General features: G+C 35.8%; 1 protein-coding gene across 1 annotated transcript in view; it reads left to right on the top strand.

The window, feature by feature from the left end:
- The first annotated feature begins 77 nt into the window (after positions 1-77).
- The window catches only part of LOC137070399 (uncharacterized), a 34,487-nt gene continuing 17,578 nt past the window's right edge, over positions 78-16,986 (top strand). Inside the window, exons 1-9 of the mRNA XM_067437505.1 lie at positions 78-82; positions 1,638-1,755; positions 3,950-5,243; positions 8,671-9,251; positions 11,256-11,323; positions 11,865-12,079; positions 12,172-12,425; positions 12,510-12,653; positions 14,921-15,080. Of these exons, the coding sequence (XP_067293606.1) occupies positions 78-82; positions 1,638-1,755; positions 3,950-5,243; positions 8,671-9,251; positions 11,256-11,323; positions 11,865-12,079; positions 12,172-12,425; positions 12,510-12,653; positions 14,921-15,080 (2,839 nt within the window). The remainder of the gene's footprint in view (positions 83-1,637; positions 1,756-3,949; positions 5,244-8,670; positions 9,252-11,255; positions 11,324-11,864; positions 12,080-12,171; positions 12,426-12,509; positions 12,654-14,920; positions 15,081-16,986) is intronic.

Raw genomic sequence — 16,986 nt, 5'->3', positions numbered from 1 at the left:
TTTAAATTTGATAACACTCCCACCAAAACGTTTTGCTCCATTATTTTCATGATGCTTATACTGAAGATCGGCTCAAAATGAGGTGAGTTAGTTTGTTGTATTAATGCTGAATTATATGTTGTAGGAATATATCCAAAACAAGCGCAAAATTAATTGTCAAACGTGATTTTCAGACTTATTTCTCACGGTCTAATTATGAATTCGTTTTGATATTTTATATCTGTAGACCAAGTGGTTACACAAGCTTTGTGTGCGACATTTCCTAATTTCCCCACACTGTAAAAAATTATTTTGAAAAAAAGTTACCTGGTTGCCTTAAAATTTTGAGTTCATCGAATGTAAAATTTTGAGTTAATACAATGAACATTTTTTGAGATTCGACAACCTTTATTAAAAGATTTTGTAAGCATATTGGGTAATTGTGTGTGTTTTATTTCTGATGACGCAGTTAAACATGCTAAATTTTCATGATTTATCACATTTTTATGTGGTTCAGATACAATAATATTTTGAGTTTCGATTTAGTTAACAAATTTCCTTCATTGTATCAACAATTTTTTAAGGCAACCAGGTTACTTATTTTAAGTTAAACCAACAAAAACCAAAAAAATTTTTTACAGTGCACAGTCATTTTACCTTCAAATATATTTAAGAACTTGAATGGCAACATATCAGTAAAACATTTAAATGGTTATACGCATGTGTGTATACGTAACCTTATATATATCTATGTGTGTAACAATGTAGGCATGTAAATCAGGCTATATATATATATATATATATATATATATATATATATATATATATATATATATATATATATATATATATATAAAATGTTGGTTTCACTTAAAAAAGTAAGTAACCTGGTTGCCTTAAAATTTTGAGTTTATTGAAATTAAAAATATGAGTTGATACAATGAAGGAAATTTGTTTAATAAATAGAAACTCAAAATATGATTGTATCTGAACCACATAAAAAATTGATAAATTATGAAAATAGCACTATATGGCATGTTTCACTGCGTCATCAGATATAACACACACACAATTACCCAATATGCTTACAAAATCTTTTAATAATATTTTAATAAAGGTTGTCGAATCTCAAAAAAATTTCTTTGTATTAACTCAAAATTTTAATTTCAATGAACTCAAAATTTTAAGGCAACCAGGTAACTTTTTTCAAAATAATTTTTACAGTATATATATATATACACCATACACACACACATATACTTTGTTTGATATATCACATCTCTGCATTTCAAATTAAATGTATATTTAAAAAAAAAAATCTATTTCTAAACTCTTTGGCAGTTTTACGTTTTGACCACTTTTTGAGAAGAGGTAAAATTATATGTATTTGTCAAGTACAGAGAATGTTTTTAAAATAACAATTGTTTATCCAGATTTCTTTAAGATGTAGGCTAACTTTTCAAGTATATTTATTTTGATGAGTTTCTTTATTTTTAGCATAAAGCTTTTGGGTGTGGGCATGTTTTGTCCCTTATCTCAAGAATCAGTGACTCACACCATACACTGACATGTTGACATACTGCTACAGTACATGACTCATATTCATATAAATAAAATGTGTTTAAATAATTTGTCTCAGCTTTCCTTTCGTTTTTCAGTCTTGAAGGTGTTTTAAAAGCCAAACTGCTGCAGCAGGAGTGCCATTTTACTTGGTCTCTAAGAGAAGGAGAAGACTTTGTGCTCTGTGATTTACTGAATCGTCTGGAGGACAGTGGCGCCTCCAGAAATTTTTCATAGGGGTGGCCAGATGGGGCCACTTAAAATCTTGGGGTGGCACACCAAAACTAGAAACCATAATTTCAGAATTGTATTCTACTGGTGTAGTAAACCGGCCTGTAGCACGTCACGACACATAATTCCGCGTCGTGTTTTACTAAAAAATATTTTTTTACTTATTTACTTACAAGTAGTCATCGTCTTCTAACGTTAACTTCTTTTGAAATTGTTGACTGACGGGCATGAGCTGACCTGTTGCTGTCTGAGCGCGCAAAGTTTATTAATAAGTCTATTAATTTATGAGACTCTTCAGTTCAAATTATCCAGTACCAAAATAATAATACTCTTTATTTTCCAAGTTCATAAATGATTTTCAAAACGGATTTGAAAAAAAACAAAAAAAAACATACACACAAAATGACTTATTTTAAATATAAAATACATATATAAAAGTCTTGGGCATGTCAAAGATTTGTAACAACTTTAGCTTTGATGCATTGTTAGTTTTTGTGCAGCATCAGATTTTTTTCTCCCTCATTTACTGTTCGTGGCTGTTTTTGCCCCATTGACTTCCATTATAGCCACAAAAAAATTATTGGAAAGCCATGACACCATATAATCATGCATTCTTGATTGTTGGTGGTTTTCCCAGTTGGGAAGAGGTAAAATGTGTAATTTTTACAGTTGATAACCAGGTGGCACCATTAACCCTTTAGATAGGCCTGTGCTGAAGAACAAAAGAAGAAGCTTAGTTTCTGGCATTTGTATAGAGTATAATAACTGCATATAAATGAGGGATTTAAAAAATGTAAATCTGTTGCTGCACACAAACTAACAATGCATCAGAGCCAGTGTTGGTACTAATCTTTGGCATGTCCAAGACTGTGATAAAAGGTCAAAAAATATCCAGTCCACAATCACTTTTTATATTGAAAATAAGTTATTTTGTGTGTATGTTTTTTTTTCCAAATCAGTTTTGAAAATAATTTATGAATTTAGTTAAAGAGTGATAAGAGTGACAATGAAACAATGACAGCAGCTCAACAATAATAATGGAATCAAGTATGTAAACTTGCAACAGAACACATTTTAAATGATTTTACTTTTGATTATTTTATTTATTTCTAAAGATCTCTTTAGTAGCCTGTATTGGTGTACTTTAAAGGGATAGTTCACCCAAAAATGAAATTTCTGTCATCATTTACTCTCCCTCATGATGTTCCAAACCTTTACGAGTTTCTTCGTTCTGTTGAACATAAAAGAATATATTTTGAAGAACGTTTGTAACCAAATGTTTGCTTTGGGGGCAACATTGACTTCCATGGTAGGAATGTTTCTTCAATACATCTACAACAAGAAATGCACACAGGTTTGGAACAACTTGAGGGTGAGGAAATTATGACAGATTTTTCATTTTTGGGTGCACTGTCTCTTTAAGCAGTCATTCTGAACCAATAACCACTTTACTGACAAATCTGAAATTCAAAAATGTTTAATCCTCTTTATTAATTTACTATTATGACTATATTATTATGTAATTATTTGTCCCATTTTAATCTAAATATTTTTTAAATATCAAACTGCTAAATTATAAATTGATAACATTAATATGCTATAATCTATTATTTAACAGTTCTAATCTCTAGAAAAATAAGTCTGCCAAGCTCTGATAATGTATGAAATATTATATTATCCATTAAAAAAACAATAGGCCTACCTTTAGATCACGGATGTGTCTGTCATCGCATGCTTTCAGTCAGACAGTCTGAGACACTGAAATGCTTCTCTGCAAAGGGTGCAGTTTGTCTTAGGTTCATCTTAAGTTACTGGACAGACCCACTCATGATACCTTTTTTTCTATTCAGCCCTATATCTGGAAATCCTCTTGCGTTCAAACTGTGGACGCGAGCTCGACATGTTTTTAAAAAAACGCGCAAGTTTCCAGCGCATGTTCTCGAGACTCCGTCGCTATGGCAGCAAAGCGCCGCTAAAACGCAATCTTGTGCATCGCGTCCGTATTGGTTTGATACGGGACGCGTCATTTTGCTTATTCTAAATATTGATTGGGACTAGTACCTAGCGTCACCCCCAAACCTACGCCATGGCCAGCGGGGTGGCCAGTGGGGTGGCCAGGGGTTGGCCAGGGGTGGCCGTGGCCACCCCTGGCCACCCCCTGGTGGCGCCACTGCTGGAGGAACAGATTCAGCTGGAATCTGCTGAGGCGAGAGTAACGCGAGCTTACAGCACCCTTGGATTTGTTCAGTATCTCTATGGCAACCAGCAGGAAGCGCTCGCAAACCTCCAGAAATCAGTGCGGCTCGCAAAGGAACACTACAAAGACAGTGATCCAGTTCTTATTGTTACCTATGGAGACCTTGCCTGGTTGCACTATCATATGAAAGATTTTTCTACATGTCAAGAGTACTTGAAACTGTTAGAAAGAATCCATAGGAAATCCTCTAAAGGATTCACTCACACTGTCGAGGTACTCAGAGAAAAGGGTTGGGTTTTTCTTAAATTATCTTGTAAATACTACAATGCCGCAAAGGAATGCTTTAGACAGGCCCTTGAAATGAATCCGGATGACAGTGATTTAAATACAGGCTATGCTATTGCCCTGTACCGCACAACTGACGAGACCTCTGACCCTTCAGACTCGCCAACAATAAAACAACTCACAAGAGCTATAGAGCTTAATCCAGATGATGCTGTGCTATTAGTGTTGCTAGCACTGAGAATGCTGCATAATAATAGAAAGATGCTCAAAACTGCATTGATGAAGGTGAAAAAGGCGCTGGTGATGTCCCCTGAAAACCCACATGTCATAAGATACGTAGGTAAATTTTTTCGCCAGTCAGGAAGTGTGGACGATGCCATTTCTCTTCTAAAAGAAGCCCTGCAGGATACCCCAAACTCAGCCTTTATGCACCATCAGTTGGCAATGTGTTACAAAAGCAAAACGGAAAGGGAAAAATATAGGCCTAGGACACATGGCAAAACAGAGTATGATGTTAAAGAGTCGGATGAAATAAAGCAATACCGGCAAAAGTCCATCGATCATCTGGAGAGGGCGATATCCCTAAAGCCCTCTTTCGTTATTGCTTTGACAGATTTAGCATGGCATTACGGACCATTTGACAGCTTCAAAGCTGAGAAACTTTTTGAAGAAGCATTTAAAATCGCTAATAATGAGAGGATACACCTACAGTCAGTTCATTGTTTCTATGGCCAGTACCAGCTCTACACCAAAAGATCTGAACAACTGGCCGTCTATCATTTCATGCAAGGTCTGAGGCTGCAGCCGAAATCAGAGGATGGCAGGTTTTGTGAGAAGTACCTGAAGGAGGTGATGAAACGCATTAAAAGGATGAAAAACCCGGATGACAGCAAGGCGTGTGCTATACAAGGATTAATTCATGAAGTGAAGAATGAAAAACTCGAGGCTAAAGAGTTTTATGAGAGAGCCCTAACAAATGGCCTTGATTTGGGTGAATATTTTATTTTATTCATTTTTACATAATTTTTTTAAAAGTAATTTTTACATAGTTTTAATTACTTTTTATATTTAGGAATTGGATAACTTAATACACTGATCTGCAACTGATCTGATCCTCTTCATAAATACACTGATCTGCAAAATTAAAAGTTAAATTTCTTAAAAGAAAATCCTAAAAAAAAGATTTTACTACAGTAGGTTAGTTTTTTTCATATTAATTTGGTCTAAGTTTCAAGATAATGTTGAGTTACAATTCTTAGGATCTAAAACCCATTGATTAAGAATGTTGTCAGTGTGATGAAGTTGGGCATCTGGCAACCTGAGTTTGATTCCCGGCTTGAGATCCTTTGCCGAACCTATTCAGCAAGGGGTTGCAAATGGCAAGAGCTGGATTTATTTGCTAGCAGTTTTAATAAAAACAAAAACATATAATACAAATAGTAAATTGTTTAGGCTATTTACGGTAAGAAATATACAAAATATCTTCTTGGAACATTACCTTTACTTAGCCTAATATCTTCATGAATTTTGGCATAAAAGAAAATTGTAGGCCTAATTTTGATCCATACAATGTCTTGTTGGCAATTTCCACAAATACACCCGTGTGAGGTTTTTATAGGCCTGTAAACAACCCACGCCGCGCGTAACTCTTTTAGGCTCAGGTTACGGCGTGAATCTGACCACTTAAAATATATTTCTTCTAATATTTTGTATTATTTATATTTCAATTTGTGTAGTAATTAAGGTTAAAATAGAGAATTCCAATTCAAAGAGGTAAATTAGATTAATTTTGTTGCTTAAAAAATAATAATGTTAATTTGTAATGCCATTATAGTTGCCTTATGGCTCTTTAATAAATATACATGCCTATCTAATCTAGTTGCTCAAAAACAGTGTTCCATTTGAATAAATATTTAGATATGATCAAACAATAGATTTATTTAAATGTGAAATTTTAAAACGTTAATAGTTAGTATCCGAATATGTTTAATGAATAATGATCATTGTGTGTGCTTATATTATATAAGCACACACAAGTGAATATTAATGAATGCGAGCACATTTAATTTGACCTAAGAAAAGTTTAAAATAGTGCTAAGACAAATTAATGTTTCCTTACTATGTACAGTAAGCTATATATTACATATGAATTGATACTAAATTAGGTAAGGGATAATCCACGGCTAGCCATGCCAATATCATGTCATAGGCGTAGAGGCGAAGAACCAGGCTAGATGTCTCGTGCGCGCTGTTGGCCAATGGAGGTCGCCGTCCGCACCTGGCGGCCATCTTGTCACAGGCAGCTCGCTCACTCGTAACAGTGTGTTTTAATGGTGTGTGTACTTTTAACTAACCATAACTTGATCAATTTTCAACCGATTTTCAAACTGTTTCGTTTGTTATAAACGTCAGAGATGTAGTTATGACACTACATACTTATGAATAATTATAACCATGGACTTCGATATGAAAGTAACATTAAGCAGAACAGATAGGTGCAATAAAAAAGGTATTTATGTTAAATCAATATATAGGCTACTAAAACTGTGTACCGAATGGCAACATGAGAAATTTATTAATTATATCACACACAAACACACACACACACACACACACACACACACACACACACACACACACACACACACACACACACACACACACACACACACACACACACACACACACACACACACACAAACATAGCTCAGAATTTTTTTTTCCAGAGCTAGCTATAGCTAATATATATATATATATATATATATATATATATATATATATATATATATATATATATATATATATATATACTTTTATAATAAGAATATCACTATTATAATAAAATATATATTTTTTAAATTAAAACAAAAAAAAACATGCAAACTAAGTTTATTTTAACCAGACAAAAGATTGGTTGTCATTAAATCGTTATTGGTGTCATTAAACCTATATAATTGAACAGCTCGTTTGTGGTCTCAGTGTTGATAACGTGCACGTAAGTTAGCCGTCATACACAAGCTGCACGATTAAGTCGTTTATCGAAACGAAAAGCTGCAATTTCAACGTGTTAAAACATCCAGATCTGTACCCATGTTAATAACGTTTGTAAGAAACCAAACCATTTGTAAATCCGTCAAGATTTCAGTGAGATAAGAGTATTTATGTTCGGACAGACCATCTTACATCAGGTTCCACAGAGCCCGACAGAAAGCTTGCCTGTGACAAGACATCTAGCCTTTATTATGGATATCTATGCGAAGAACCGCCTGACGCGAAGCGGAGGGTGGTTGCCTCTAGGTCGTGCATTAAAGCAGCACTTGGCTCTTGGGGAGTACTTTTGCTCTCGGGATCCCCCTACAGTTTGGAAAAAATAATGTCCTCAACTACTGTCGTAAGATCTGTCATCCTACAACAGGGGATGCCATCGCCCGTACATTTGTTGACATGACAGCCCTGATAGCTCTGAACTAGTGATGCATGGGTCGTCTCATAACCTGCGGACCCCTTATGTCTATTTAATGGTCGCGGGTGCGGGCCGGGTTGTAAAAATATATACAGTGGTGCGGTGCGGGCCAAATAACTTCATAAAAGCGTCCCGCGGGTTGGTGCAGCACTAACAGTTCCCCTGAACACTGCAGGAGGAGTTCAGAGTTCTTCTGGCGTCGCGTGTGAAATGTCTTCATCCCAGGTAACGTTACAATCAGTGGCATATGTTTCAGCATGTCATATGAATATAATTTCATGGGTTTTATTTTTTTCAAACGCCAAATAATCACGATGCTCACGTTTACAAGCCAGCGTCATTATAGTAGTCTATTGGTTACCGTTTTACAGAATCTATATGATACTTCAGTTCAATGTTTGAGTGGTAGCTCACCGTAACAAGCCTGACAGCATCGGTCGGGCATGCCTCCTTCAGCTCACGCCGACGAGCAAACGCTGGTCACATGTTGATCCTCGTCCTGCCTTTAATTCCATCACTTTTTCGTTTCCTCTTATTGCTTTCCTCCAACAAAACCTTTTCTTTCTTATTTGTCTGTGCTGCTTCGGACATGACTATATTATCCGACGAACAAAGTTGAGCTCGCACGTCTAGATGTAAGGAAGTGTGGGTGTTGGTGGAAGTGACGTTTATGCCGTAAAGCAGTCGAATTTTGTAGTTCTTTTTTTTCTCGGGTTACTACCCGGAACCCGAAGTTTAAAAGTACGATTAAAAACGATACAGACCCCATCAGGCTATGGCAGACGTGTCATTCAACCTATTGTAAGTCGATTTATCATCACAAGAGTCTTAAAAAATATATTATGAAGGTTGAAAAGTTACCTAGTGCTGTTTAACATTGTCATGTTTTATGATACCATCTGTAGCCGTCATTGGTCATATCTCAGATTTTTTTTAAAATGTTTTTCTTAAACAGGTGACAGCTGTCTTCTTACAGAGATGAGGATTTGGCTCATGAGTTTCAGTGAAACAGAAAAATCTGTTCTAAACCTGATTTTTGATGGAGGAAGTTATGACGAAATAGGCAGTGGTAGGCTTAACATTTTCAAAGGTTCAGTGAACAAGAAGACTGTGCACTTGGTTGATATTGATATTTGCAATGCCAAGAGGATTCTTCGATGGGAAAGAGTGACTCCTGGGCCTCATGCCATTCTGCTTGCATTTTTTCTGCATGATGGCCAATTCACAAACCAGACCAAAGAGGTTCTTGAAAATTTAGAGTTTCTTGGGGAGAAATTTTGGAATCACGTCATTGTAGTATTTATAGAGGGAGACTTTAATATAAATAACTATACTGGAGCTCAGCGAAGCGTATTGGAGTGGCTTCGTGAAAAATGTGGACACAAAACCTACATCTGTGGCTCTGAACCAGAAACTAAAGAAAGGAGAGAGCTTTCAGAGAGGATACAGAGAATGATCCTCAGAAATAATTCAATGCATCTGGTATTACCAGAAATTTCAGATGGATATTCTCATTTCGCTTCAGACATTTTAAGGGTAAGTCACTTATTCATTTCTTTTACAAGCCTGATTCCAAAAAAGTTGGGACACTTTACAAGTTGTGAATAAAAAACGAATGCAATAATTTACAAATCTCATAAACTTATATTTTATTCACAATAGAATATTGATAACATCCAATGTTGAAAGTGATACATTTTTAAATGCCATGCCAAATATTGGCTCATTTTGGATTTAATGAGAGCTACACATTCCAAAAAAGTTGGGACAGGTAGCAATAAGTTAAAGGGTTAGTTCACCCAAAAATGAAATTGATGTCTTTAATGACTCTCCCTAATGTCGTTCCTCACCCGTAAGACCTCCGTTCATCATCGGAACACAGTTTAAGATATTTAATATTTTAGTCCCAGATCATAATCAGTCTATGCCCACTTTACTGTCCATGTCCAGAAAGGGAATAAAAACATCCTCAAAGTTGTCCATATGTGACATCAGTTGGTTGATTAGAATCTCTTGAAGCATCAAAAATACATTTTGGTCCAAAAATATCAAAAACTATGAATTTATTTAGCATTGTCCTCTCTTCCGTGTTTCTGCAAAAAAGATTCAAGGAACGGCAAGTGGCAAGGAACTAAACCTTGGGAGAAACCAGACTCAGTTGGGGTACCAGTTCTCCTCTAGCCTATTATTAAACAGTGTATAATTATTATTCTCATAAATCATATTAGATAGGAATATAAATTCCCTCAATGCTGCAGCAAAAAATAGTGGAGCACTATCAGAAAGGAGTTTCTAAGAGAAAAATTGCAAAGAGATTGAAGTTATCATCATCTACAGTGCATAATATTATCCAAAGATTCAGAGAATCTGGAATAATCTCTGTGTGTAAAGGTCAAAACCGGAAAACCATACTGGATGCCCGTGATCTTCGGGCCCTTAGACGGCACTGCACAGGAATTCTACTGTAATGGAATTCACAACATGGGCTCAGGAATAATTCCAGAAAACTAAATTGTCGTGAACACAATCCACCGTGCCATTTGCCGTTGCCGGCTAAAACTCTATAGCTCAAAAAAGAAGCCATAACATGATCCAGAAGCGCAGGCGTTTTCTCTGGGCTCAAACTCATTGTGGCAAAGTGGAAAACTATTCTGTGGTCAGATGAATCAGTTCTTTTTGGAAAACTGGAATGCAATGTCAAACAGACTAAAGAGGACAAGGACAACCCAAGTTGTTATCAGTGCTCGGATCAGAAGCCTGCATCTCTGATGGTATGGGGTTGCAAGAGTGCGTGTGGCATGGGCAGCTTACACATCTGGAAAGGCACCATCAATGATAAAAGGTATATCCAAGTTCTATAACAACATATGCTCCTATCCAGACATCGTCTCTCTCAGGGAAGACCTTGCATTTTCCAACATGACAATGCCAGACCACATACTACATCAATTACAACATCATGGCTGCGTAGAAGAAGGATCCGGGTACTGAAATGGCCAGCCTGCAGCCCAGATCTTTCACCCATAGAAAACATTAGGTGCATCATAAAGAGGAAGATGCGACAAAGAAGACCTAAGACGGTTGAGCAACCAGAAGCCTGTATTAGCCAAGAATGGGACAACATTCCTATTCCTAAACTCGAGCAACTTGTCTCCTTTGCAGACTGTTATAAAAAGAAGAGGGGATGCCACTCAGTGGTAAACATGGCTTTGTCCCAACTTTTTTGAGATGTGTTGATGCCATGAAATTTAGAATCAACTTATTTTCCCCTTAAAATTATACATTTTCTCAGTTCAAACATTTGATAAGTCATCTTTGTTGTATTCTACATAAAATATAGAATAAAAAAAAAACCTTCCATATCATTGCATTCTGTTTTTATTCACAATTTGTACAGTCCCAACTTTATTGGAATCAGGTTTGTAAAATAATCTCTTTGCAAATACAAATGTGGCTTTATAATCACTTATGTCTATAATTGTAATGCAATTACAATGTACATAAAAGACTTTTTTTTTTTTTTTTTTTTTTTTTACACAGAAACTAGATGTAAAAGATCATTTGTTCACTCCTGAGGTCATCTTTCAGGAGGGGCAAAGTAAATACAGGTACTGTAATATTTCAACAAACAGGTGATGTAAGCTATTCTGTATGGAAGCCTATGTGTAGCAATATTCAATTTGCAATCCAATATGTAAAATTACAATGCATTTCAGTATTTAAATTTACATTTTCCATACCATGTGTGCAACATTTGGAGCAAAATGATCATTCAAACTGAATAATATACTGTACATTTGCTATTTCCTTCACTAGTTTTAACATATAATTTTAACATATATTTTAATGCTTTATAAATTGCAAAATGAAAATGTATTACATAAATTATTAAATGTGTTTAACATGTTCAAGTTAAAATTTTAGAAAAATATACATTTAAATGTTATTTTTCTTAACTGCATTTACACTCCCAATTAAGATACTTGCGATGGCATTTTCATTATATGTCCCGCAATGAATGACGCAAAATTCAATGTGGATTCAGTAATTACATATTGCAATTCAATATTGCAAATTGAATATTGCTACATATACATTTCCATAATTGTGTGTATCAGTTTGCCTTCATTTTAAATCTTTTTGAAATAGGTTACAGGGCAGCCATGCAGGCTGGTTCCATTGTAAGATTACAAAGCTTGGTTTTAACATGAGAGGGGAAGGGGAGGTGCTATACAGCACTGTTCTTCAGGATAGCGACTGTCCAGTCCTTGCCAACCATTGCCAAGCAGGACCCCTGTATGATATCAAATGTGTTCAGGGTGAGCTGTCTCAACTCAGTCTACCTCACTGCGAGACCTCCATTGGTGAGTTCAATCTTATGAACATTATGAGCGATACTGATTTAAGTGCAAAAAAATAATTTGTTTTTGTGAAATTTTCTTATTTTTTTTTTCAGAGGATGCCCATCACTTCATGTCCGTCATACATTACTCTAATCAGAATGTTGATATTCTGAAACCTCAGAATATCACAAGCACAGATGTTATAGCGAGCACCCCAGGAGGAACGTCAAAGTTTTTACTTTCGAAACTACAAAACTGGTTTACAGGTCATTGGTCCCAGACATATGGCCAAGTGATGCTGTTCTACATAAAGAAATCACATAGGCTGCATGTGTTTCTACAGCCACGCAATGTGGACCCCGGAGAAGTATGTTTTTGTGTTAGATTTTCACTTTATTTTGGCTGACTTTTATTTACATTAAATGTTCTTTTTTTTCTTCTTTTTTTTTAGGTGAAAAAATCTAATAAAGATTATACACAAATCCAAACAGCCTGTGAATGCATGCTCACATATAATTGTGAGTACAGCATGTCCTGTGATCCTGTTGAGGAACACGAACTTTCAGAGAGGCCGGTATCAGTGATACAACCGTCGGTCAGTATGGTTTAGAATAAGAATGAACAAGTGTATAAGTGTATAAATGAATAAGTGAACATGACAGATTTCATTATCAACAGATGTGAGAATTCTCAAAGCATGCATTTTTCTCTCTTGGATCATGGGACCTATTTCCAGAAAATATGGGACATTATATAAAATGTAGTACAACCAAGAATCGGTCAATCTTTATTTAACGGACAAAAGTACAAAGAAGATATTTCAAATGTTTTCACTGACCAACTTTATTATATTTTGTGTGTGTTTATATAATATATTTATAGTTTAATGGCACAGTCCCCTTGAGTAACACACTCCAAAAAAGCTGTGATAGAGGCAAAATAAAAGTGAAAAGCTTATAGAATATCCAAGTAAAACTCTTTCGAAACAGTCCACAATAAGCAGGTCAATTGGTAATAGGCACGAGTTTCGTGAAAGTATAAAAGGAGCCTCTCAGTCTTTGCAAGCAAAGATGGGTCATGAATCACCACTTTGTGACAAATTTCATGAGAGAATTGTCAAACAATTCAAAAAACATATTTCTCAATGTAAGATTGCAAAGTATTTAGGTTTCACCATCTACCATACATAATATTATGGAAAGATTCAGGGAATCCAGAGAAATCCCATTACATAGGGATGAGGCAGGAAACCTCAGTTAAATGTGTGTGACCATTGAGCCCCCAGATGGCATTGCACGAGAAACCGTCATGCTGCTGTGTTAAATACGGCCACATGGGCTTTGGAAAACTGTTGTTACCTAATGCCTCTGCATCAGGAATGCAACTCAAATCTCTGTTACACAAGGAGAAAGCTATACATCTGTTCAATTTAGTGCTGTTGTTTACTAATGTGCTGATCAGAGTTTCTTGTTAGTTAATAGTAGTTATGTGTATTATTATTCATTAATGATGGTGAGTGTTACCCTTTTTGGAGTGTGTTGCAACCATCAAAATGTGTTTATATTTACAGAATACAATTAAGTTGGCCAGCGCAAACATTGGACATATTTCTTAAAAATAAAGGTTAAAGAGAATTAACAAATAACATATTCTTGATTTTATTGCATTTTACAATAATTCAAAATGTTTTACGGAAATTGTGTTGTAATATAGTTTATCTGCCTTTATGTCTGTTCTTCTCATAAAGATCTTGAAGTTCTCCATAGAATCTTAAACCTATTTTCAGGTTTTCATTAGGCTCAATATTTATTCACGGCTTTGATTTATCCGCCCATTCCATTTAGTATACAGTGTTGACCCTTCTTCTTTATAACCTCTGTTCATTCTGGCATGCTGGATATCAGCTTCTGGGCCAAATCCTGACTGATGCCAATCCATCCTGCCTTATTTGTGCTCAAAGTTGTTCACAATTTGTGGACTTCTGCTTGTCCACTCATCTTTTGAAGAAGTTGCACATGCAGGACAGTTTGATACCCTTTTTTATTCATTCACACGAGGATGGTCTCAAGAAGCTTCACTGAGGGCACAAGACAAGAAGACTCCTGGTAGCATTTACGTTTTGTTCTCCGGACAATCGATTTTCCAGATGTCCCAAACAGTCTGAGAAAACATGTTTGCGACTGTTTCCAATCCTTGTAATTCCTGCAGAATTTCAGTCTGTCCTTGATGTTTTTCGGCAGAGAAGTGACTTCCTTGCTACCATTCTTGACAGTAGGCCGTTGTGCGTCCACCCACCTGCTGCCAATATTGAGCAAGCTCTGGACTAGTGGTAATTCTCCTTTGCTTGCTAAACACTCGTTGACCCTCTCTCTTTAAGTTGATAATCCTGTAAAAAATATCAGGTGCCATATTCTTTCCAGCAGTTTCCCTTGCATGTGAGTCTGCTTTGATGCAAAGAAAAAATGGTTGCACATCTTTTTTTTTTTTGGAGGTAACCAATGATTGGAAGCACTTATTCCCTCCTTTATAGCAATCATGCTTCTATTATAATACCAACCCTAGTGCTTGTTCACACTTTCCCATGTGCTGATGAGTATTAGTGAACTGATGTTAGCTGATCATCAAAACAGTAAAGTTTACATTTATTCAAAATGCTTCTGGTCACTCTGCACAATAATTAAAACCAAATGTTTAATCAGACAAATGTTTTTTTTTTTAAGTTAAGACTGTTTATGCATTGTGTGTCATCTTAAAGCAAATTATAAATTTAGCAGTAAGAAACAGCTAACATCAAAATAATCTAACTTTTGTTACAGTGCCTTTCAATCTTTTAACTCATTATCCCTCCCTTTCCTTTATAAGTCCACACAACTTTGTTTCACTGAGCAGTGGAAACATTTCCACCCAACATTTGACATAAAGTTACCAAATGGCGTGATGAATGTGGGATTACGCCTCAAAAAGAAAAAACACAAGGAAGGAGAGGCTGAAGTTGAGTGGAGTCTTGACATACCACTGGCAGGTAAATAAGACCCTTTACTGTTTGTGTGTTACAGGAATTGTAGAAAGATTTAGAAAGTAAATAACTGACAGTAATTACCATCGATGCATCAACATCCACCAACAGGCATCGATCCATTGCTCCTCTATCCACTATCGTGTTAAACCCGACAATAGCGGGCCATGTGTTTTCGCAAATTTGTAACAGAAGCAGGATAGAAATATGTACAGGTTTCCAGCCTGAGCTGCAGGGTGAAATCAAATCGCCGGCTGATTGAGCTGGGTTTACCCAGTCTAATTGGATACTGTATGTACATGTTCGACTGTAACTATATGACTATTGACATCCAGAAAGCTCCACCTTTCTGGATGTCAAATGGATGGAGGGAGAGGATTATGTGTTGGGTTACCAGGGTCTGTTTGGGCATTCTTGACTGCAAAAAGTCAAACTGTAACATGTCTTTAGACAATATAAGAAATAACAAACTCCAGTCATTGCAAATAAAGAGCAGAAAGAGAGTGAGAGAGAGTATATTTGTCCATTAGCAGCAACTAATGTTGCATAATTATCAACATTTTACTTAAACCTCTATGCTTAAGTTCAATTCAAGTTTAGAGGTTCAACTCCGGCGAATTTTTAAGTTTATCTTGATCGTTATATCTTTGTGAGTACAGTCTATAGAAAAAAACGAATTGGTGCTTAGTTGCAACAATTATTACAGTTAATTTAATAAACTTGTGACAACAGAATATATGTGATGCTCAAGATAGCTCTTATTTTTAGATCTTTCCTTTTCTGGGAAAAAAACAAAATGTTGATTCAATATTAGCTAGTCTACTCTCATGGGCGTCGGAACCATTGTGTGTACAAGACCCACCCACTTTTTTAAAACCAATGATATTGGGCACACTCACTTTTATCATCTCTAATTCAGCACATATGTCCGTTCACCTATAACACTTTATTATTAAACACACGTTAGGCGCTTTATTTCCACATTTTGAATATTTCTTCATTTTTATTAAAAATAAATGCTTTTCCAATCTGATAATTGATGGTAGCAAAAGGCAGATTCGAACCACGGGTCGATTTTTTTAATCAAAACTTTCTGCCATGTGCTTTCTCCCTACACGCCCATGGCTATACTCTTAATGAAAAAAACCAACAACAATAAAATAGCACAATGACAAACTCACTTATAATAAACATAGAACCTTTATTACCAAACGAATTATGAAATGGCATACCTGTGTTGTTATACAAATAAATGAAAGGTCTTACATTAAAAACGGATGCTTAGTTTGTGGTTCATTGTTATTAATGAAAACACATCAATAATAAAATAGTACAATTACTAATTTGCTTATATTAAAGATATTTAAAAGATTTTTAAAGGGGTGGTTGCATGCGATTTCACTTTTTTAATGTTGCTGCTTGAGCATGAACAGTATCTACAAAATTACAGCCCTGAAAGTTCAATGCAAACAGAGATATTGTCTTTTAAATTTATGGCAGTTTATTGCCTACACTCTAAAAAATGTTGGGTTAAAAACAACCCAAGTTGGGTTGAAACTGCACCAACCCAAAAATTGGGTTGTTTTAACCCAATGGTTGAGTTGTTCTTACCCAGCAATTGGGTTGTCTTAAGCAACATTTAACCCAACCACTGGGTTAAAACAACTCAACCATTGGGTTAAAACAACCCAATTGTTGGGTTGGTGCAGTTTGAACCCAACTTGGGTTGTTTTTAACCCAGCATTTTTTAGAGTGTACAACAACAGCCGGTTTGGACTACAACGAGCTTCTTCCTGGGTTGGTGACATCATAAACCCTTGCTAGTCTCCGCAGATGTGACTTCTGCCCGTAATGGTGAAGGGCGTGGCGTTTCTGGACAACCTGTGCTTGGCACTTCAGCCAATAAAAATAC

This window comes from Pseudorasbora parva, chromosome 3 (assembly GCF_024679245.1).
Source record: "Pseudorasbora parva isolate DD20220531a chromosome 3, ASM2467924v1, whole genome shotgun sequence".
Classification (NCBI taxonomy): domain Eukaryota; kingdom Metazoa; phylum Chordata; class Actinopteri; order Cypriniformes; family Gobionidae; genus Pseudorasbora; species Pseudorasbora parva.
The sequence above is the reverse complement of the archived record's forward strand: the minus strand, read 5'-3'. Positions and strand labels throughout refer to the sequence as shown.